The following is a 24,103-nucleotide window of genomic DNA, read 5'->3' on the forward strand; positions in this document are numbered from 1 at the left end:
GGTGAAAGTTCTCGGGCTGCCATTGGCTGTGGCTGGGGGTGGATCCGGAACCTGTTTGCCGCGGAACCTTCGGCTAGCGGCTGTAGTTGGGCGGGCCGCGTCTTTGTGGCGTGGTTTCCGGGCGGCTCTCCTCCTCTGCATGCGGCGCTGTGTTCGTAGCGGCAGTCAGCCATGGCCCCGCGGGTGTGGCGTCGGCGGACCCTGGAGCGGTGCCTGAGGGAGGTCGGTAAAGCCACCGACCGCCCGGAATGCTTCCTCACGTAAGTGCTCGGAGCCCGGGCTCTGGTGCAGCTCAGGACTCGCATGGACGCGGGCTGCGGACCCCCGGCAAGTTCCAGAGTAGGGGGAAGGCAAAGGGAAGGGGAGCTCCCTTTTCCTCAGATTTCAGGTAGTTTACGCTCCCCTAGCCTATCACACTTTGTTAGATGGTTAAGAGCTGTGGAGTGTGGATCTCCCAGTCGTGTACTGTTGAAATCAAACTAACTGGGTTATTACTGTTTCGAGGCCTCAGTTGCCGCACCGCCCCCCGCCCCCGCCAGACGCACCGGGTGGATTGCTCTTTTCTCCATGTGCTCCCAGAGCACCCAGTGCTTACTTACTCATCAGACTTAATTGAAAGTATTAACTTGTCGCTTATCTATCTGCCTCACGACTTGAGCTTCTCGAGAGTTAAGGCTGTCTTTCGTCTCCCTTCCCAGCACGAGCTCGTGGTATTTTGTTCAAAGACTGTGAAAAGATCTAGGAAATTATGGCTCTCAGATTTATATTTGAAACCCGACCTTGAGGTTCACAGAAACTACAGCCATACACTCTAAGCATCGCAGATTTAGTATATCCAAAATGAACTGTTGGTTCTGTTTGCTCCCTGTCCTCTGCCCTCCCTGAGATCCTTTCCCCATGCTCACCACCTGCCTTCCCTATCACAGTGAGCAGCACCTCTGTCTTTCCAGTCCAGACACGAAACTAAGCTACTTCCTTGATGTCTCCCTTTTTCTCAATTCTACATCCAGTTATTAGCAAATCCTGTCAGTTAGTTCTCCGAACTATACTATTCTGAATTTGATTATTTTTCACCGTATTCACAGTTGTAATCCCAGCGCAGCTCTGCATCCTTTGCCCGGATGCCTGCATCAGCCTCCTGATTACGCTAATTTCATTCCTTTTCCTCGACAGGCTTCTTTCCAAAGCATAAATTTAAATCATTTTTCTGCTCCTCAAACTCAACTAGTGCGTTTCTCTTAGGAAATTTGTTCTTGCTGTTTCTTCTGCCTGGAGTACATGTTTTCACAGCTTTGTAAGACTGTCTCCTTATAAATAGGTATCATCTCAGATGTCACATCCTCAGAGAGGTATTCTCTGACCCCTCTTACCAAAGCAAGTGTTGACTATGGGCTGACTGAATGGAGTGGCCTGTAATCTAGCAGAGTTGAGAATTTAAGGTTAAGATTCACTCTCTATCTTTAGGCAAATAGATCTGTCACAGTTTCCCCGTCTGAAATCCAGATAGCAGATTCACAGATACTTGGTTGACACCTTTTATATACTAATGTGGTTCTTTGGCAAGATAATACACTGTTGGGGGCCAGAATCTATACATACTTAAAATTGACATTTCATGGGCAGCAACCTGGATGGACCTAGAGAATATTATGCTTGGTGAAGTCAGTCAGACAGACAGAGGAAGACAAATACTGTGTGTTATCACTTACATGTGGGATCTAAAAAGTAATACAAATGAATTTATATAGCAGAACAGAAACAGACTTACAGATATAGAAAACAAAATGGTAGTTACCAGTTGTGCGGGGGAGCAAGTTAGGGGTGTGGGATTAAGAAATACCAACCACTATGCATAAAATAGATAAGCAACAAGAATATATTGTATAGCAATGGAATTGTCTTGGCCATTATCTTGAAATAACTTTTAATGGAGTATAATCAGTAAAAATACTGAATCACTGAAACTAATATAATATTGTAAATCAGCCATACTTCAGTTTTTTTAAAATTTGATTTTGCCCAAGAGTTGGGCTTTTTTTTAAAATTCTGAGTGCTGTGAAATTGTTACCTATAATTATAAATCTAATTTAACTCCTCCCTGTCCCCTTAATAGCATTCAAGATGAACTGGCATCAAAGTTTACTTCTTTAACAAAAGTACTTTATGACTTTAATAAAATACTAGAGAATGACAGGAAACGTGGAAGTCCTTTACAAAGACTGATGATAAATAATTTTGATGATGAGCAGATTTGGCAACAACTGGAATTGCAGAATGAACCAATTTTACAGTACTTCCAGAATGCAGTCAGTGAAGCCATTAAAGATGAAGACATCAGTCTTCTCTCAGAGAATGAGGTGCAGGAGTGTGAAGAGGATGCCTCAGAGATGGAGGCCGGTGGTGAGGAGGACCTAGAACAAGATTTGGAAGAGGAGGAAGAGAAAGTGTCAGACCTGAGTGGTGATGATCCTGAAGAGGATGAGAGAGCTATAAACACAAGCAAATTGGATCTGAGGAAAAGCCCAGATTTCAGTGATGAGAACTCTGATCTTGACTTTGATATCAGCAAATTGGAACAGCAGAGCAAGGTGCAAAACAAAGTGCCTAGGAAACCAACAGAAAAGTCCATAGTAGATGATAAATTCTTCAAACTCTCTGAAATGGAGAGCTTTTTAGAAAACATAGAAAAGGAAGAGGAACAAAAAGGTGATGAAGAGGAGGAGGATATTGATTTTTTTGAAGATGTCGATTCCGATGAAGACGGAGGACTGTTTGGAAGTCAGGATCTTAAGGTAAAGTTTTGGGAGAGGACAGAGCATTCTTTCTGCCTCCTCAAATTAGATGGGGTTCTGTTTCTCCAGAAGAGGTTTAAAATACTTCAAAACTCACCAGGGCTTAAGTGAAATATTTAGATCAGTTGAAAAAAAAAGACTGGAAAAATTAAACCAAAGCCATTGTTTCCTTATCACAGAACACTTGTTTTGTAGCTTCAGAATCACAGTCACACATGTTAGATTCAGAATTTTTCCTCAAACACGGATTTTCATGAAACACTAGAAATAAGAGTGAAAGGAAGGCATTTGTATATTTTATTTAGGCAGGGATATTTTGGAAATAATTGTAGTTAGAAGATTTAGAGAAAAGAATATCGTGCTCTATCTAATCAGTCATAAATCAATCTATACTGCCATTCAGTTTGTTGTGGTCTAATAGTTCTTACGGTTTATGGTAGTGTTTTTAGTTGCCAATTTCCCCTGTATAGTATGCATACACATTTATGCATGATTTAATGTATTTTTCTATCCTTGATTTAAGGTCTTAAAAGTATTTATGTTTTAGTCAGGTAAAAGTTCCAGAAACCTGAAATACAAAGATTTCTTTGATCCAGTTGAAAGTGATGAAGACATAGCAAGTGTCCATGATGATGGTGATGAACTGGCTTCAAGTGAAGAGGAAGAAATTGCTGAAGAAGGAGAAGAAAGCTTTTCTGAGATGTGAGTATTTTGAATCCTTTACACTGTAAGCTGGAGGTACCCCATCCTATTTGTGTACTCCTGGTTGTCAGCTGTGATTGTCCTAAGAATTGGGATTCTCTAAGATCAGAGAGTAGATTCTCTAAGATCAGAGAACCTCAGGATAGCCAGAGGAAAGTCTCCAAATTTGAAGGGACATCAGAGATGATCTAGTGCAGTTAAGTGTCACTGGCACTAGCACGCAAACCCTTCTTACCAGGAGCTCTGATTTGTTTTTTTGTGTCAGTAAAAATACCCTGTTGTTACTTTGGTGAGATAAGTTTGTATTATAGATTGATGAAAAATTTGTTTTCTATATATTGGACACTTTGTTCTGTTTCACCTAAATAATTCCTTCTGTTCCTTAGTAACTGAATGACTATAGAAGTTCTGAATATTTAATTGCATTAAGTCTACAAAAGAAGAACTTAAATTACGAAGTTTGTTTCTTTTTGTTTTTCTAACAGAAAGTGGTGTGTTTCCTTTCATAAGTGTTTTGGTATTACAGGGATGAAGATAATGACCTTGAAGAAAGTGGAGACAGTAAACAACACAAAGAAACCTTGAAAAGAGTGACCTTTGCTTTGCCAGATGATGAGGAAACTGAAGATACAAATGTCTTAAATGTACAGAAAGACTCTGATGAAGTCAAATCCTCTTTTGAAATAAGACAGGAAAAGGTAATACTTAGGAATTTTAAGGGATTTTTTCATATGCTTGACATGACTGGAAATCACAGACTACTAACTAATCTACCCTGTTTTGTTTTTTGTGTTTTTTTGGTGGAACACTTAACTGTCCTTAAAAAAAAAAAAAAAACTTGCAGCCGCTTTCTGTAGCACCCTGTATAGAGATAACCATGTGGGAAGCAACTAATTTGCAAAAATCAATGCTGCATTTCCCAAGCTGTGGCTTTCAATCTGGGGCCCGTCTGTAAAACTTGTTTCTTTTCTTTCTCCGTGCTGTCTTTATACCTGGGGCATGTTTTTCCTAACTAGCTGTCCTGTGAGCCTCTCCTGGTAACTGTTTCACCTGCTTTTAAGGATACTGCCTATCTCAGATGGCTTCTGCGAGTTGCCAGGTAGCCAGAATTTTAACTAATACCATCTCAAACACATCTTCCAAAGTCGATAAAAATTATTTCCTTGTGACAATTTCAGGCGAACAAAGTGTTATTTGAAAATAATAGGTACAGCCTGACTCCAAATATTTGGCTTTTATCATTTAACTATCTTAAAATTAGATCACACAGTTCGAAGTGAGACTAGGCAAATAACCAAAGATACCAAGGATATCAAAAGAATCATTTTAAAAAGAGAATCTAGGGGGACTTCCGTGGTGGTCCAGCAGTTAAGACTCCACAGTTCCACTGCAGGGGTTGCGGGTTTGATCCCTGCTTGGGGAACTAAGATCCCACATGTTGCATGGTGCAGCCAAGAAAAAAAGAGAATCTGAGTTAAACACGTGATGGTCAGATTGTTCCCAGAAGAAAAAAAAAAATGGAAAGAAGATATGAACTTTGTTCTTGGGTTAGTGTCCTTCCCTCCCCACACCCCTGCAAAAAAAAAAAAAAGAGAAGCAGGTTTAGTTTTACTGGGGAATTATATCAAACCTTCAAGAAGTAGATAATTTAGTGCTGTTTGATCAGTTCCTATGTATAAAGAGTAAAGCTTCCAAACTTTTCTTGTGAAGCTATTGTAACATGAATACCCAAACCTGATAAAGGTAACATTAAAACACACACAGTCTCACTTATGAATATTCATGCAAAAATCCAAAATAGCTCAATGAAAGAGCAATGCTGCCACAACCAAGTGGGCCTCATCCTCTTGATTCAGGATTAGGGAATCTATTAATTTAATACTTGTTATAATAGGTTAAGGAGAAAAACCATATGGTCACCTCCGTATATGTCAAAAATGACATTTAATAAAATTCAATATCCATTCCTAATTTTTTTTTTAACTTCTAGTGAAATACAAACACATCTAGCCAAAAGATGCCATCATGCTTAATGGTAGAATTCTAGAAACATCCCTTTAAAATCAAGAATAAGACTATTCCCACTACCACTATTACTATTTCCACTGTTACTTAAGATTCTTGTAGGAGTGTTATTTAGCCAGGACAGCTACAAAAGAAAATGATAAGAGGTGAGAAAAACTGAAGTGAAAGCATTAATATTTGCAGAGAATACTAGAAAAACCAAGCAGATGAATTGAAAAGCTATTAGGAACAATAATTCAGTAAGGTAGCTGAAAAGGCTGGCATTTTATATACTGTGAAGTCATTATAGATGGCCGCCTTTTCAGAAGTAAGACATAATTTGGATTGTGGGTGTGGAGTCAGGAGGGTCAGGCTCCATCAAATATTGATGTTCTAATAAAAAAGTACTTAGTCTTGGAATGCTCTAATAATTAAAATTGATAGTGGCTTGTGAATACATAGGTCGTTTGACTAGAACAGAGCCCAGAAATATACCCAAATGCTGCTGGGAGAAGTAAGTAAATTATAAACATGGCATTCCAAATCAGTGGGGGAAAGAGGTCATCCACCTCTCCTCATCCCACCGCAGGGGACGGGAATAGGAGGTCACTACTGGCATCATTAAAAGATGGCAAGGACAAAACAGAATTGTGTTCAGGAACAGTACATTTCTTGCTCTCCCACTATTAAAAATATTAGTTGCTTTTACTCAACTGTAAGTCTAGTTTTCTTCCCTAAACACGTAGTAACTCTTTTTGTCTCTTAGATGAATGAAAAAATTGCATCTTTGGAAAAACAGTTGTTGGAAAAGAAACCTTGGCAACTTCAAGGGGAAGTGACAGCACAGAAGCGGCCTGAGAACAGCCTCCTAGAAGAGACCCTGCACTTTGACCACGCCATCCGTATGGGTGCGTGTGGCCACCGGGCTCCTGCAACTGTTCGTGTCTGTGCCTTTTCTATGGTTCTCATAGATTTGGAGTAATATTTCTTTTCCCCAAACTTTTTATTTTAAAAACTTGTAAACATATAGAAAAGTTGAAAAAACAGTACAGTGGACATATGTATGCCATTCAGCTGGATTCAACAGTTGTTAAGTTTTGGCTATATTTGGCTTTCTCCCCCCATTTATGTGAGTGACTGTGTGTGTGCACTTTTTTTCCCGAGTCATTTGAAAGTAAGTAGCCAATATCATGACACTTTAGTCCTGAGTACTTTTATTTTTTTCTAAGAACTAAGACATTCCCCTGTACAGCCACAATACCATTAATCCACCCAAGAATTACTAATATCCTAGCGATGCCTAATGTATAGTCCATAATCAGTCCTGCTAGTGATCTGCTTGCAGTACCTGCTGTCATTGTCCAGTGATTAAATTGTGATTCCAGCCAGAACCCTGATTACCTCATTGAATTCTTTCTTGTACCCGTTAAGTCATGATGAATTTCTGTTTTATTTAGTGCTAGAGAATGGAAAAGAGGGGGCAAGTCCCCAGGTGCATGGGTTAAAAGTGTTAGCATTTGCTACCGTATGTATTTTGTAGTTTTGTGGTTCTCAAATTGCAGGGAGCATCAGAAAGGCTAGTTAAAACATACAGAGGTATCCCTTTTTCTTCCTCACTTTCTGATTTAGGAGGTGTGGGGTGGGCCCAAGAATTCGCATTTCTAACACGTTCCCAGATGGGGGTGATGCTGCGGTTCAAGGACCACCCTTTTCGAACCACTGCTTAGTTTCTGTATACCTAATGAGCACATGTCCTGTTTCCTTTAGCACCTGTGATCACAGAGGAAACCACTGTTCAACTAGAAGATATCATTAAGCAGAGGATAAAAGATCAGGTCAGTAACAATGAAATTTAACTTAATTCAAAATTCACTGAAATGTTTAGAAATATGTAAGAATATTTTGGGAGTAGGAATAACACTTTATTTTCATAGAATATTTGTTCTATCAGTTCTTCATTTAAAAGCCCTAAGTCTACACCAGAAGTGTCCTTGCCCTTTGTTGTGTGAGGCACTGCCGTCACACAACAAAGACGGGTGTCGTGCCTGAGGAGAATGGGGTGACCAAAGAGTTTTTGTTTAAAACTTGATCTTATTTTGTAAACTTAGAGTAAAACTTGGGTACGTGACACGTGCACCAAGAGATGGCTTTTTTTTTTTTTTTTTACTATTTATTTATTTATTTGGCTGCATTGGGTCTTAGTTGTGGCATGCAGGATCTAGTTCCCTAAACAGGGATCGAACCCGGGCCCCCTGCACTGGGAGCGAGGGGTCTTAACCACTGGACCACAACGGAAGTCCCGAGATGGCTTTATAACATGTGTTTGTTTGTTTAAAATAGGAAGGGTTTGAAAGATGGGTACTATATGCAGAAAATCTTTAAAGTTGAAATGAAGCAAACTCTTGTCTTAACTGTTGAGCAAACCACGATAAGGAATTGTGGAGTTCAAGTTGGTAACCAGGAGAGAGACGTGTTTAAAACAAAAAAGGGTACTTGAGTGATGCCCTTTCTGCATAATACTTCCTGTGACTTGAGTAGTCATTTCAAATGGTGAAAATGATTTCCTTTTTGCTGCAGTTTGCTTTTGCTTACTCTGGAAAGATAATATTCCAGCGGAGGATTCTTTTTTTAAAAAAAAAATTTATTTATTTATTTTTGGCTGCGTTGGGTCTTTGTTGCAGCGCACGGGCTTCTCACTGTGGTGGCTTCTCTTGTTGTGGAGCACAGGCTCTAGGCGTGTGGGCTTCAGTACTTGTGGCGCACGGACTTAGTTGCTCTGTGGCATGTGGGTTCTTCCCAGACCAGGGATCGAACCCATGTCCCCTGTATTGGCAGGCGGATTCTTTTTTTTTAAATTTATTTTATTTTATTATTTATTTATTTATTTTTGGCTGTGTTGGGTCTTCGTTGCTGCACGCAGGTTTTCTCTAGTTGCGGCCAGCTGGGGCTACTCTTCATTGCGGTGGCTTCTCTTGTTGTGGAGCACAGGCTCTAAGCCCACGGGCTTCAGTAGTTTGGGCGCATGGGCTCAGTAGTTGTGGCTTGCGGGCTCTAGAGTGTGGGCTCAGTAGTTGTGGCACACGGGCTTAGTTGATCCGCAGCATGTGGGATCTTCCCTGACCAGGGGTCGAACCTGTGTCCTGGCAGGCGAATTCTTAACCATTGCACCACCAGGGAAGTCCCTCCAGAGGAAGATTCTTAAGGGAGCCTAGAAAGAAGTTACTGATTTTATCTGTTAGTTTGTGTTCTGTGTGTCTTTCATATTTTAGGCTTGGGATGATGTCGTACGTAAAGAAAAACCTAAAGAGGATGCATATGAGTATAAAAAGCGTTTAACACTGGACCATGAGAAGAGTAAGTTGAGCCTTGCTGAAATTTATGAACAGGAGTACATCAAACTCAACCAGGTAAGGACACTGCTAAGGCGAAGCCGTTGTCATTCAGGGAGGAGAGGTGGAGAGCCACCTCTGCAGGTTCTACCTGCTCGTCGAAATGTGTGAAATACCGAAGTCTTGAACTTTGGGGTCACCTTGTTTAGTGTGAGACAGAGCATGCTAGGAATAGAGGGGCTGCAGTGTTCCCACTGAGTGTCAGGGGCAGAGGGGATTTGTTTTGCAGTTACTCATTGGTCACCTGATACTTTCACAGCTAATTATTAACTTTTCAGCAATTATGCTACAATTTAGAAACCATTTCTCATTTGTACTTTAGAAGTTGTTAAATTTTATAAGATTATTTGTGAATTCCTTCATGTATTTAGGTCTGGTGAGTTTTTGGTTGTTGTTTCTTTTTACTTAGAGTGTTAAAAAAATACTTTTAGTTAAATAGGACAAAGTCATATTTCCAAAAATGTTGTATTCCCAATATGACAAATTGAATTATTCCTTCACATTTGATTTGCTGGGAATGTGGTCAGTATGTGCCTGGGGATGAAGTGGCATTTTTATCCTGCAAGAGCATTTAAGATTCCATCCAGATTGTGTTAATTAATGCCACTTAGGCAGCAACAGCAGATAGGGCCCTAATGCCACTGTGAAGCTGAAGAACTGGAAGGATTTGAATTAAAATTTTTCCCGGCTGCCTTGCCACCCAAGGTGGTAGTTGAAGGGAGATGTGTACAACCTCAGTCAATGCTTAGTGAAAATCCAGCTACTATGAGGAGATTCAGTAAATACAGAAAGTATTTGGTAACCATGAGAGGTAAAAATGAAATTATGTAGCTCGTATCAGGTCTTTAAATGTTAATTTTATTTCTGTCTTGGACATTAGCAGCCAGTTCACAAGTTTTTGAGTGTGGACTCAATTTAGGCTAATCCTAGCCTCATTCATTCCATTAAGAGTTAGTCTGGCAAGGAAGGATGATCTGAATTTCCTGAAGTTTAGCAGCTACCCTGGAGGTAATAAGCAGAGTGCTGATAAACAGCATGTGAATGAACCTTAACCCTTAGATCTGTGTGTGTCAGGAAGATGCTGGATGTCAGATGCATTGTTTCACAGATACAACCTGGGATGAGGGCAAAGGACGTGGTTAGGATTTTAAAACAGGTGTTAAGTTTAAGGAGTAAAAAGCAGTAGTATGTGCTTGGGCATGGCTGGAAGGAGGCACTGACAGACACTGGACACACAGACCTGGGTGTGCTGTGGCATTAGGGCAACCGGGGTAAAGAGCCAGTTGCTTCCCAGTGATGAGTGGTAGTGGTGATAGTGGTTTTTCATGGGTTCATCAATAAGTAACCAAACAAAAACTTTTGGCTTCTTAGAATAGCATTTGGGGCATGGGGAAAGAGAAGTGTGAAATTTACCTTTTCTTAGTGGAATGAAAACTGCTGTCAATTTTTTCCAATGTGATTTAATCAGAAAAATCTTTAACAAATTACATATACGTTTGTCCCTGCAATCCAAATGAATATTTGGATAATTTTACAAAATCTTCATTAACTCCTTAGTTTTGTTTTTTGCTTTGTTTCTTGTTTTTAATTGAGTTGAGATTCACATAACAAATTAACCATTTTAAAGAGAGCAGTTCAGGGGCATTCATGGTGTCGTGCAACCACTACCTGTATCTAATTCAAAAACATTTTCGTCACCCCCCCCCGACAGCCACCAATCTGCATTCATTCCCTGTGGATTTACTTACTCTAGATATTTCATGTAAATGGAGTCATACAACCTGTGACCTTTTGTGTCTGATGCCTTTTATTTAGCTTAATGTTTCAGGATTGTGACGTGTCTGTAATTTGTCCCCTTTTTTATAGCTGAATAGTATTCTGTTGTGTGTGTACCACGATTTACTGATCCAGTCACCGGTTGATGAGCCTTTGGGCTGTTTCTGCCTTTCGTGAATAATGCAGCTATGCACATGTGTGTCCATGTACTTGTTTGAGTACCTGCTTTAATTCCCCTGGGCATGTACCTAAAAGTGGAATTGCTGCTCCTATGGTGATTCTCTGTGTAACTTTTGGAGGCACTGCCAGACTCGTTTCCACTGTGCCTGCACCATCTTACGTTCCCACCACACTGCCTAAGGGTTCCGGTCCTTCCACAACCTGGCCAATACTTTTTATTTTCTGTTTTGTTTCTTTTTAAATAGCCATCCTAGTGGGAGTAGTTTAGTTACTGACAGAAGTAAACATCAAGGGAACTAAACTGTACGTTCTAAATGTTAGTGATACAGTTGCGACAGCTTCTCAAGTGCACGTCATGTTTCTTCTTGGGTGGGTGCTAGTGCCGCCCTGGTATTGGTGACTTCGATCTTGCCTTGGAATGTTTCTTTGGAGCTGAAGCCTGGCGACGAGAAACTGGTGATACCCTTATCGGCCTTGAGTGTTTTGTCCTATGATGCCTGTGACGCTGCTTAGTCTGATAACATTGAACTTCTTTCCTAAGCAAAAATCAGCAGAGGAAGAAAATCCAGAGCACGTAGAAATTCAGAAGATGATGGATTCCCTCTTCTTAAAATTGGATGCCCTCTCCAACTTCCATTTCATCCCTAAGCCGGTAAGTGTGTTTACATCTCAGTGAACAGACAGAGCAGATGTGATTGTAATTCCTCTTTGAGCTTTTGTGAGACTCGTGCTTTATTTGGTTTCAGGATACAAACCTGCGGGAATTCCCCATAAATTACAGGCAGGGCCTCCCATGAGGAAGGCTCGTGTCTGGTCCCATGACAGTTCTGGCTCTACCCTGCTGGTCCCTGCCAGACCCTTGACCTTAGCCACAGGGTCTCCTCAGTTCCCACCCTTCTTCCTTGTCTGGTCTCTGGTTGCTTGTGTGATGGTCTTGGGAGCGTGTGTGGTGTCTATACCTGGCGGTTATTGAGCACCTGCCACCTGTCAGATTAGGTCCGTCATGTCCACTAACTCTTAACCCACAGAACCTGAGGCAGATACTACTCCTTCCACTTTGCAGATGAGGACAGCAAGGCTTCGGGGCGGGAGGTGAGCCCTAACTCCTGGGCCCTTGCTCTCCGCACTGCGTGCTGTTCCCCCTCTGCCTCTGCGACTCCCGCCTGGACAGCTCAGTGCCCATCTGCTCCGCAGCTCCCTCCTGCTCACCAACTTCTGTGAGCCTGCAGAACATGCTGCACCAGCCTCCTGGTACTTGCTCGCCAGGTGCCCCCGGGGGTCACTTGTGTTGTCTGGAAGTGGGATGTCGAGCATCAAGGGCTAGTCCAGAGTCAGACCTGAGTCTGTCTGCCCCTCAGTGGCTTCGTGATGTAGGCAAATTGCCTAACGTTCTGTCTGTACAGAGGAGGTGGTGACCTCCGAGGTCCTTTCCGATCCTTTGATGGTCAGGTAACTTTTCCTATGTGAGTATTTGGTCATCACCTGCTTCTTTGTTTTTGTTTAATCTCGGTGTCCTTTACATGATGGTACGTTTTTGGTGGTGGGGCCCATCTTGAGAGTCTCAGAGTGCTTGGTCTGACCGTGTATAGTGAGCAGGTGAAGAGAGGAGAGGGATGTCTCCACCTTCTTGGCCAGCAGGTCCTGCTGTGGAAAGGTCTTACTCATGTGGAGAATGCGATCCCTTCCCTGCTTACAAGGCCCCGCGGGACATGACTCCTTCCCATCCCTCTGGTCCCCGTGGTTCGCTCCCCAGCCACCCTGGTCTCCTTCCTTCCCTCCGGGCTCTTCCATCTGTAGGGTCTCAGGTTTGACACCTCCTCTTCCCGCGTCTGTCTCTGCCCTTCTCCCTCATAGCCCCATGGCACAGGTGCACTCATTGGTGGATGGTTCATTGCTCACTACTCATCTTCAAGCCCCACAGTTGTGTGGGGTTTTTTTGTTTTTTTTTTTCTGGTACGCGGGCCTCTCACTGCTGTGGCCTCTCCCGTTGTGGAGCACAGGCTCCGGATGCGCAGGCTCAGCGGCCATGGCTCACAGGCCCAGCCGCTCCGCGGCACGTGGGATCCTCCCGGAACGGGGCACGAACGCATGTCCCCTGCATCGGCAGGTGGACTCTCAACCACTGCACCACCAGGGAAGCCCACAGTTGTGTTTTTTTTTTTTTGCGGCTGTGTTTTCACACCAGCCTGGAGCCGGCTATGGGGAAGTCCTCAGACATCCCTTGGAATCTTGGGCCACAGTATAAAAGCCTTTCTTATTTTTTTCCTTGTCAGAAATGTCATTTCTGGTCTAGCTTCCTCTTGATATTGCTTTTTTCATATTCAGGTTGGTATTTCACAAGTCATCTCCATGACTGTTAACCAGTCATCAGTTTCTGTTATTTTTTGGGTTGTCTCCATTTTCTGTATATTTCTCTTTAAATTGTAGAATGGAATACAGTGCTCCCAATAAATAAATGAACAGCGGTCCAGGGGAAGAGATGATTTCTTTCACACTCTGACATTCTTCTCTTATTTAGAGTCCAGGACCCTGTTGTCTTCAGGGCTTGTTTTTGTTCCTTATGAAGGATCCTGGGGTGCATATCTGCCTAGTTAACTGGAACGTGGGCAGGACTGTGATAGGAAATGAGCTGGTGAGGTGGACAGCACTGTGCTTTGGGACAGAGCCCTGTCTCCTGGGGCTCAGTCTCGTGTTCGCTCAGGACACCTACTCTTTCCCACTTTATCCTTTACTCCACTGCGGACCCTGTTGTCCCTGCGTCAAGATGGGCAGGACTAGTGTACAGAGCAGTAGTGTAAGTCTTCCATGACCATTGCCCTTTTACTACCGTGAGTGGGGTGCAACCATTGTAACTTCTGAATCCCTTGGGCAGTTCTTTCAAGAATAAAAAAAAAAACTAAAGGACAAACAAATGGCCCTTCAGTTAGTGTTGCATTCTTTCCTCCTGTTTTTATAATTTGTAGGTTGTGTTTATTTCAGTACTGTCTTCATTTTCCAAAACAACTTAGTATCATTTCATATTTCTCTTTATAACATCTGTTTTTAGTTGCTGGAACATGTTCTTCCAATAAGCACCTTTCCTTGCAGCGTTTTCCCTGTATTTCTTATAGTGAGCTTTTTTCCTATACCCAAAGGCAAGATAACACTTACAGACACCAATAGATTCTGTTAAACGGTGGATAGGATTGTTTGAGAATATACACCTACATGGCAGGTGGAAATGATTTACTAACAGATGAAAGAACGTGTGTTTGAATATGGCAGACAGGTCCTGAAAAAGTATAGAAATAATCTCCATGAAGTATTGTATGTATTACGTATTTCAGTAGGTTCACAATTTAAATATTTTATGTGAGGACCACTTCTGACTTCCTGTTAAGTGTGTTGTCTCTTTTCTAGCCTGTCCCAGAGATTAAAGTTGTGTCGAATCTGCCAGCCGTCACCATGGAGGAGGTCGCCCCAGTGAGTGTCAGCGATGCAGCCCTCCTGGCCCCAGAGGAAGTCAAGGTGAGAAGCCAGTGTTGAAGCTTCAAATCTCTGTCTATAAGTTGGTCGTTTCTAGTCAGATCTCCATTTAAGCTCGTTTTCCTTGAGCTTGTAGTCTTTATTCTAACATAGCTCAGCAGTTTCCAAGTGTAATCACATTAATAATATAGAATCTTCAAATACAAGTCTTCTGTAATCAGGTATTATTGTGAGATACAGATTGAGAAATATTGTAAAAGCTAATTGTAAATATCCAACATCAGTATATTGTTATAATTCAGTTTGAATATTAGAAGTTTGAGGTTGTTAGCTTAGGTGTTAGGTTTAAAACAAACTGCATATATTTAGCAATCCTTTGATATTAATCAGCATTTCCCCCTTTGTGTTGTATCCATGTAATGCTTATCAGTAATAGCATTTGGATCTTGGGAGGAGTTGGACATACCACATGCAGGCTGTCCCTGCCTTGTGAGCGTGGGAGCTCTCGCCTTGCACAGTAATGGTGGCTTCTGCCGAGGCCTCGGCCTCCTGGCACCTGGCAGCACGGCCCTCCTTTTTTGTGCTCATTTGCTTTGCTCCACCCACACTCACCCCTTCAGAGCCTCTGCCACCTCTGCTAGGCTGGGCTGGCAGCAGAAGAGAAAAGGGAGGAAATGGACCCTCACCAACTAGGTTTCCTGCCGTCAGCCCCCCATGGCTGCCAGCAGCTCAGAGCTGGGCTGCTGCGGGCAGGTGACTGCAGCCCCGGCTGGGGTCTCCATGCTTCTCCAGGAGGGACAGCCTGACACCCCTGCTCTCCAGGCTGCCTTTGTGAAGGAGTGTTGGGACTGAACTGTCGCCGTCAGAGAACGCATCCTGGGTCTTAGAGAGCTGAGTGACCAGAGCCCTTCAGAGTGTAGGCAGGGATGCTCTGCTTCTCACTTGGCCATCAGTGTACAGCCCATCAGCCACATTCCATAGAGTTGCTTCTCTTCTAATTTCCTGAGTTGTTAGTTTAGATGAATGAGTGTGTTTGTGGTTGTTTTTCAATAGGAGAAAAATAAAGCTGGAGATACAAAAACAGCTGCTGAGAAAACAGCTACAGACAAGAAACGAGAAAGGAGGAAAAAGAAATATCAAAAGCATTTGAAAATAAAGGAGAAAGAAAAGCGGAGAAGACTTCTTGAAAAGAGCAACCCAGACCGAGCAGGGAAATACACCAAAGCAGTAGCTTCCGAGAAGTTAAAGCAGCTAACCAAGACAGGCAGAGCTTCACTGTTAAAGGTGAGGATGGGGCAGGAAAGCTGCTGGAGGGGGAAGGGGAGCGGATGGCAAGCTTTAGGTGAGCCGGGTGGCGGAGCAGCCGAGCCAGCCACCGCTGCCCACCTGCGGAGGGAAGGGGACGGGAGAGGCCGTGGGGACTGGCCGGCTTTCTAATGCAGGGTCCTCACGGTCACCCGACATTGTGAGACCATTGTTGCAGCGTAAAATGTATATAATATCTCTGCACTAACTGATGTAAGTTTTCATGTTCTTGTCTAGTTCTTTTTCATATTTATACTTTGATGCCCTGTTCTAATCATTTGGTTTTTTTCATCTTTAAGCACATCTTACAACGTGAACTTGTATTTTTTTAATTGCAGGATGAAGGTAAAGACAAAGCCTTAAAATCATCACAAGCATTCTTTTCTAAATTACAAGATCAAGTAAAAATGCAAATAAATGATGCAAAGAGAACAGAGAAGAAAAAGAAGAAAAAACAGTATATTTCTGTTCATAAATTAAAGCTGTAATGGATTTTGCATATAATGTAAATAGTAACATGTAAGCTTATATTCTGTCATTCTTTTTTGTAATAAAATTTTTGAGAACTTTTCTTTGCATGGATGGAGATGTTTGAGAAGAGCAAACCTTCATCTGGGTATGTGGCGGGACCTCTCTTCCCAGACCCTCCCCACGGTGTGCCCACCCCAGGCCCAGCTGGTGAGGGGGCGGGCCTGCATGCTGGAAACCCCATCACAGCCAGCTGTCCACAGCAGAGGTCCTCACGTGTCTTCAAGAGGCCTTGATTTTCTTCTCCCACTGCCCTGTCATCCTTTCACAGAACAGTGGGATTTCCATGCGTGTGCCTTACATTCTTCCCCTTAGGAAGTGATCTCATGTCATGTGAGCAGAGGCTCGCGGAGGCCGGGGAGTCTTGTCCCCATCAGATGCAGGAGGATGGGGGTGATTCGGCCGTGAGAGGAGGTGAGCTTGCTGGGAGGACAGACTGGCGGTCCTTGGAGCCTTCCACGACCACCGGGTGCTCCCTGTCTCAACCTCCCACCCAGGGAAGACCACCTTTTGTCTGACAGGTCTCACATTATGCTTTTTTAAAAAATTTATTTTATTATTTTATTTTATTTATTTATTGTTTCTGGCGGCGTTGGGTCTTTGTTGCTGTGCACAGGCTTTTTCTCTGGTTGTGGCGAGCGGGGGCTACTCTTTGTTGCGGTGCACAGGCTTCTCATTATGGCTTCTCTTGTTGTGGAGCACGGCCTCTAGGCGCGCAGGCTTCAGTAGTTGTGGCACGTGGGCTCAGTAGTTGTGGCTCATGGGCTCTAGAGTGCAGGCTCAGTAGTTGTGGCGCAAGGGCTTAGTTGCTCCATGGCATGTGGGATCTTCCCGGACCAGGGATCGAACCCGTGTCCCCTGCACTGGCAGGCGGGTTCTCAACCACTGCACCACCAGGGAAGCCCTCACATTATGCTCTTGGTAGAAATGTCTTAAGCCTTATGTGGGTAGAGGATGAGAACAAAGCTGAAGCTGAAGCAATAGCGAAGGGACAGTCACAGTCGTCAGGAGCCTGGAGGTTTGTGATCTGCGGTCCTGCTGACAAAGAAGCTGGCCCCTCAGGGTGCCCCAGTCAGTACTGAAGTGTCATTTGTTTCAGGTCTTATTCAGGACACAGCTCTCTCCCCTACTGTGCCTTTGTCTTCTAAACAAAACAGTTGGAGTAACCACCTGGTCTCCCTCTAGCCTTAGTGAAAGTGTCAGGATTTTTAGTGGTGATTGGAGTGACCCTAGGAGTTGCTATTTTCTTCCTAAAAACAGTTTGGGGACTTCCCTGGTGGTCCAGTGGCTAAGACTCCGCGCTCCCTACAGGGGACCCGGGTTTGATCCCAGTCAGGGAACTAGATCCCACATGCTGCAGCCGAAGATCCCGCGTGCCACAACTAAGACCTGATGCAGCCATATAAATAAATAAATATTTAAACAAAACAAAACAAAAAACAGTTTTCCAGTTCCCACTCATGGCTAGCTTAGTTCTCTTTCCCTTGATTATTATTTTTTTAACTTCTTGGAATATAGTTCATTTACAGTGTTGTGTTGGTTTCAGATGTACAGCAAAGTGATTCAGTTACGTATATGTGTGTATATATATATATTCTTTTTTTACACTCTCTTCCATTATAGGTTATTACAAAATACTGAGTATAGTTCCCTGTGCTATAGAGTAGGTCCTTGTTAGTTATCTGTTTTATATATAGTAGTGTGTATATTTTAATCCCAAACTCGTAATGATTATTTGTTTATGATAATCTGTCAGGATCAGATGTTGATCCTGGAGCGATGATTCATTTTTATCTGTCCAAGTTTGATACTTGCAGAGTAAAGTCACTTATCTCCACATTTTCCCCCCACATCTGGGTGAGATATATCAATCCATTTGCTGCTTTAATATCACATTTGATATAAAGATTATATTCATTCTAAATATTTGATTTGTGCCAGACACTATTGTAGGTACCAGGGTTATAACTGAACGAAACAGATAACAGTTCCTAACTTTATGAAGTGTGTATTCTGGTAGAATATTTACATACATTTCATTTTCTATATAAATTAGAAGCACGATAGAACATCTGTGAAATCACCTTTTACCTAAAAACAAAACAATGCACTGTCTGCTTCACTCATCTGTGTAAAGAGGTAAAGAATTACCGCAGTTCTGAATTTCACATTTATCATTCCTTTGCATTTGTTGTATTTTACCATATAGTCACATATCCATAGTCAATGCATTGTTTAATTTTCCTAATATGTGAATTTTATGAAAATAGAATATTATATCGATAGGTTGCTTTTTCTTTGTTGACATCCCTCAAATTTATCCATAATCCTATTCATTCATTTTCACTGCTGCATAGTATTGTATGAACATACTACAGTTTTATTTAACCATTCTCTTGAAGACATTTGTTTCCAGTTTTACACTATTATGAATAATCCCATTTGAACATCACAGTGCTAGTGTAGGCTCTAGCCTCTAAGGTACTTTAGAATTGCTGGCTAGGAAGTCCAAAAGATAACGTGGCATTGTTTCTCAAAGTCATACAAATTTGCACTTAATCATATCTTTGTCAGCACTTGGGGGGAATTAAAATTTTTTTTTGCTATTCTGGTAGGTATAATACGATGAATCTGTGTGGTTTTAATTTATGTTTCTCTACTAATGGGATTGAGCATTTTGTTATGTGTTTATTTTCTGTATCGTTTTTAATTAGCTTTTTTTAATTAATTTTTTTGGCTGCGTTGGGTCTTCGTTGCTGTGTGCGGGCTTTCTCTAGCTGCGGCAAGCAGGGGCTACTCTTCGTTGCAGTGTGTGGGCTTCTCATTGCCGTAGCTTCTCTTGTTGTGAAGCACGGGCTCTAGGAGTGCGGGCTTCAGTAGTTACGGCTTGCAGGCTCAGTAGTTGTGGCTTGCGGGCTCTAGAGCACAGGCTCAGTAGTTGTGGCGCACAGGCTTAGCTGCTCTGCAGCATGTGGGATCTTCCTGGACCTGGGCTCAAACCCATGTCCCCTGCATTGTCAAGCAGATTCTTAACCACTGTGCCACCAGGGAAGTCCCTTAATTAGCTTTTAATTTTGATATTTTAAAGTTCCAGGAAAATTCCAATAAATTTAGCCCCATTGGCTTTATTATTCTTTCTTTTTCTGAACAGTTTGAGAGTAAGTTGAAGACATCATGGACCTTTACCTCTAAATACATCATTATGTATTTCCTAAGAATAAGAATAATCATTTATATATAACCACAGTATAATCACCAAAATCAGGAAATTTAACATTGACACAGTGCAGTTATCCAATCCACCGTCCATATTCAAATTTGTCAGTTGTCCCAATAACATCCTTTATAGTGCTGCTCCCCAGTGCAGGGTCATTCCAAGGTCACTCGTATTTAGCTGTTACATCTCTAGCTTCTAGTAATCTGGAAGAGTTTCTGAGCATTTGTCTTTCTTAACTGTAACATTTTTCAAGTATACAGGCCAGTTATTTTATAGAATGTCCCTCAAAATTGGATTTGTCTGTTTTCTGATGATTAGATTCAGGTTAGCATTTTTGGCAAGAAAACCATAGCAGTGATGTGTCTGTAGTATCTCATCAACAGAGGTTTGATATCCATTTGTCCCAGTGAAGCTGGTGAGGAAAATGATTAGTTTGTTAAAGTGATGTCAGGCTTTCCCACTATAAAGTTATCTTTTCTTTTTAATAATTAGTAATTTATAGTGGAGATACTGTAAATACCCTGCTCCTCACCAAACTTTCACTCACAAATTTGAGTGTCCACTGATGATTTTCTAACTCCCATCATTTCTTTTGTATCTATTGACATTCTACTGCAAGGAAGAGCTTTCCCTTCTCATTTATTTATATCAGTATAGACTCAAGTTTCTATATTATTTAATGTTTATAATCCTTTCTTATCACTTTTGATGTTCCAATTGTCCCTGACTTTACAGTGGAAGGCCCTTCAAGGTGATTCCTGGGTCATGATAGGTCCCCATCATTCTTTGAGCACTTCCTTCCTTTGTGGTGCTACAAAACATCCCAGGCTTTATCCTGTACTTTTCCTGGATTTGGCCATTTTTCCAAGGAACCCTGGCTCCTCTTAGTGGAGAATGGTATTTTGAAACAAAAGGTCTAGGTGCTAGGTATGCTCACTGCTACTGTTGCTACTAGGTCCAATTAAAAGACAGAGCCGGGGGCTTCCCTGGTGGCGCAGTGGTTGAGAGTCCGCCTGCCGATGCAGGGGACACGGGTTCATGCCCCAGTCCAGGAGGATCCCACGTGCCGCGGAGCGGCTGGGCCCGTGAGCCATGGCCGCTGAGCCTGCGCGTCCGGAGCCTGTGCTCGGCGATGGGAGAGGCCACAACAGTGAGAGGCCCGTGTAATGCCAAAAAAAAAAAAAAAAAGACAGAGCCGGGAAACTGTGTGTGTGTGTGTGTGTGTGTGTGTGTGTGTGTGTGTGTGTGTGTGTGTGTGTGTGATGTATTTCATGCATGGGTTCATATCAATACCTCCAATTCTAATCCAGTACCACAGCACATTATATTCTAGTTTCATTCTTTCCGTACTTGTAACACCTTTTCCAACAGTAAGAAATCTTACTCCCATTGTCTTCAGTATATTTATTCATTTGCTTCTAGATGATATAAGAAGCAGTTTCAGAATTATTAAACTTATACCACTGGGAAAAGGAAAAAATATGTGCTCTACAGGTACACATAGAGCTCTGTATTTCAATGAGTCCAGAGCTTTGATAGTTCTGTTCAGTTATTCTATATCCTTACTTTTGGGGGGGAAGGGGGGTCTAATTCTACCAATTAGAGAAAGATATTAAAATCTCTATGATTGTGCATTTGTCTAGTCCTTTGATGTGTCAGTTTTTGCTTCCTGTATTTTGAAACCCTGTTATTAGAAACAACGATTTATGATTTTTATGTCTTCCTCATGACTGACCCTTTTAACTTTATAAAATGATCTCTTTCTCTGGTAATACTCCCTGTCTTTTTTTTTCCCCTGAGGACATGGCTTCTTCAGCAGCTTTTTCAAATGGTGGCAGTTTTCTGTTCTGTTTTCCCCCCAGTCTTCATTTGGCCTGGAGGTGGATGGATCAGATGCCCTTGCTGCTCATTGCCCCTTCCAGACCACACTCTCTCTCTCTGCCCCCCTACACCCCTCCACTCCTGTCTTTGGTATTCTCTTTTCTTTTCTTTTATTCTATTCTATTTTATTTTTTTATTGAAGTACAGTTGATTTCCAATGCTGTGCCAATCTCTGCTGTACAGCAAAGTGACCCAGTTATACACATATAGACATTCTTTTTTTATATGCTTTTCTATTATGGTTTATCACAGGATATTGACTATAGTTCCCTGTGCTATAGAGTAGGACCTTGTTATTTATCCATCCTATATATAGTAGTTTGTATCTGCTAATCGCACATCCCCAGTCCTTCCCTGCCCCACCCATCTCCCACTAGGCAACCACAAGTCTGTTCTCTATATCTGTGGGTCTGTTTCTGTTTCTTAGATAAGTTCATTTGTGTCACATTTTAGATTCTACATATAAGTGATATCATACAGTATTTGTCTTTCTGACTTAACTTCACTTAGTATGATAATCTCTAGACCCATCCATGTTGCTGCAAATGGCATTATTTCATTCTTTTTTATGGCTGAGTAGTATTCCATTGTATATACGTACCACATCTTCTTTATCCATTCATCCATCAATGGATTCTTAGGTTGTTTCCATATCTTGCCTGTTGTGAACGTTGGGGTGCATGTATCTTTTCAAATTATGGTTTTCTCTGGATATACACCTAGGAGTGGGATTGCTGGATCATATGGTAATTCTAGTTTTTCATTTTTTATAAATTTATTTATTTATTTATTTTTGGCTGCGTTGGGTCCTCGTTGCTGCGCACGGGCTTTCTTTAGTTGCGTCGAGCGGGGGCTACTCTTCATTGTGGTGCATGGGCTTCTCATTGCAGTGGCTTCTCTTGTTGCAGAGCATGGGCTCTAGGCGTGTGGGCTTCAGTAGCTGTGGCATGTGAGCTCAGTAGTTGTGGCTCGCAGGCTCTAGAGCTCAGGCTCAGTAGTTGTGGCGCACAGGCTTAGTTGCTCTGTGGCATGTGAGATCTTCCTGGACCAGGGCTTGAACCCATGTCCCCTGCATTGGCAGGCAGATTCTTAACCACTGTGCCACTAGGGAAGTTCCAATATTTAGTTTGTTCTTTGTTTTGGGGGGTTTGTTTTTTGATTTTTTTTGGCTGCCCCATGGATTTTTGACCATGCTGCGGGGCATGCAGGATCTTAGTTCCCAGACCAGGGATCAAACCCGGGCCCCCTGCAGTGGAAATGTGGAGTCCTAACCACTGGACCACCAAGGAATTCCCGTAACTCTAGTTTTTTAAGGAACCTCCACACTGTTTTCCATAATGGTTACACCAACTTACATTCCCACCAACAGTGTAGGAGGGTTCCCTTCTCTCCACACCCTCTCCAACAATTTGTTAAATAACAATACTCTTAACCCCACTTCCCCCTTTAGTTCTGCCCTACCTGTCTGTTCTCCTTCACTGCTAAACCGCTTGAAAGAGTCATCTATACTTTCTGCTGTTGGAGAGGAAAAACTTTTCCTCTACCCTCTTAGGTTGAGTCCCTAGGGGCCTGTGAATTAAACTGACAAAAGACAGATTAACAGAAGAAATTATTCATATACATATTGTAGTTTATAAAAGAAGCAGCTAGGTAAGTGGTTAAAGTTAGAGATTTATACACCTAATTTAGCAGGGAAAAGAAAGGGGGTAGAAATGGCTGTTAGGGAAAAGCAAATGGGTTTCTAGAAGAGCAAATGGGTTTCTAGAAGAGCAAATGGGAGATAAGAAAGTCTGTGATGGGCTTCCCTGGTGGCGCAGTGGTTGAGAGTCCGCCTGCCGATGCAGGGGACGCGGGTTCGTGCCCCGGTCCGGGAAGATCCCACATAACGCGGAGCAGCTGGGCCCGTGAGCCATGGCCGCTGAGCCTGCGCGTCCGGAGCCTGTGCTCCGCAACGGGAGTGGCCACGGCAGTGAGAGGCCTGCGTACCGCAAAAACCAAAAAACAAACAAACAAAAATAATCTTCACACAAACTCCAGGGTACTGAATGGGTGCCCACATTGTCTCCAATTCCTGTCTCCCCACTCTTTCTAGAATCCTCTGCAATCACCATTCCACAGCTTTGGCTTCTGTCAGGTAACAGTGCCATCCACATTGCTGGATCTATGGCTGCTTGCAGACCTCACCTCACTTTCCTTCTAGCTGCATCCGACACCCCCTGATCCTCAGCACATACCACACACCTGTTTTCTGGTTGCAGCTCAGACTCCTTTGCTGCCTCATCCTCACCTTCCCTCCTGTTCTTATCAGAGTGTCCAGCCTTCTGACCTTTCAGTTCTCTATCCACAGTCATTCCTTTGTGCCGTATATTAATACCATATAGACCCTGATGACTCCCCAATTTATATTTCCTGGCCTGATTTAGTTAATAAATTTAAGTATCTTTTAGCCACAAGAATGTCTAACTGGCATTTCAAACTTACACGTGGCTGTGGTCTGAATGTTTGTGTTCTCCCCTTCCCCAGGTTTATATGTTGAAATCCTACTGCCCATCGGGATTGTGTGAGGAGGTGGAGCCTTTGGGAGCTGCTTAGGCCATGAGTCTGGGGCCCTCATGAATGGGATTAGTGTCCTTAGACCCCCCCCCCCCCAGAGCTCCCTAGCTCCTTCCACTACACCATGTCAGGACATGGTGAGAAGTCTGGGATCCAGAAGAGGGCCTTTACCCAACCATGCTGATAGCCTGTCTCAGACTTCTAGCCTCCAGAACTGTGGCACATAAAATTCCATTGTTTATAAGCCACTCAATCTGTGGTATTTTGTCGTAGCAGCCTGAATGGAAAAGACACACATCTAAAACTGAACT

The 24,103-nt window shown here is 42.6% G+C and overlaps 1 protein-coding gene across 2 annotated transcripts; it reads left to right on the forward strand.

Moving 5' to 3' along the window:
* Positions 1-124: 124 nt before the first annotated feature.
* MPHOSPH10 (M-phase phosphoprotein 10) lies at positions 125-16,183 on the forward strand. 2 transcript variants are annotated; one of them, XM_060005302.1, is made up of 11 exons: positions 125-260; positions 2,114-2,792; positions 3,340-3,494; positions 4,021-4,192; positions 6,265-6,406; positions 7,266-7,333; positions 8,768-8,905; positions 11,385-11,495; positions 14,243-14,350; positions 15,362-15,592; positions 15,952-16,183. In XM_060005302.1, exons 1-11 carry the CDS (start codon positions 172-174, stop codon positions 16,099-16,101), a joined length of 2,043 nt encoding a protein of 680 aa, XP_059861285.1. In that variant the 5' UTR covers positions 125-171; the 3' UTR covers positions 16,102-16,183. The 2 variants fall into 2 exon arrangements, with proteins under 2 accessions (XP_059861285.1, XP_059861286.1); XM_060005303.1 differs by lacking the exon at positions 125-260 and adding an exon at positions 266-388.
* The last annotated feature ends 7,920 nt before the right edge of the window (positions 16,184-24,103 follow it).

The sequence above is a fragment of the Delphinus delphis genome, chromosome 2 (assembly GCF_949987515.2).
Source record: "Delphinus delphis chromosome 2, mDelDel1.2, whole genome shotgun sequence".
NCBI classification, from domain to species: Eukaryota; Metazoa; Chordata; class Mammalia; order Artiodactyla; family Delphinidae; genus Delphinus; species Delphinus delphis.

Coding starts and splice junctions, on each gene's coding strand:
- MPHOSPH10 (XM_060005302.1), top strand. CDS start 172: ATGGCCCCGCGGGTGTGGCGTCGGCGGACCCTGGAGCGGTGCCTGAGG. Junction 11,496..14,242: donor TCCATTTCATCCCTAAGCCG/GTAAGTGTGTTT, acceptor TCTCTTTTCTAG/CCTGTCCCAGAGATTAAAGT. Junction 15,593..15,951: donor GCAGAGCTTCACTGTTAAAG/GTGAGGATGGGG, acceptor TTTTAATTGCAG/GATGAAGGTAAAGACAAAGC.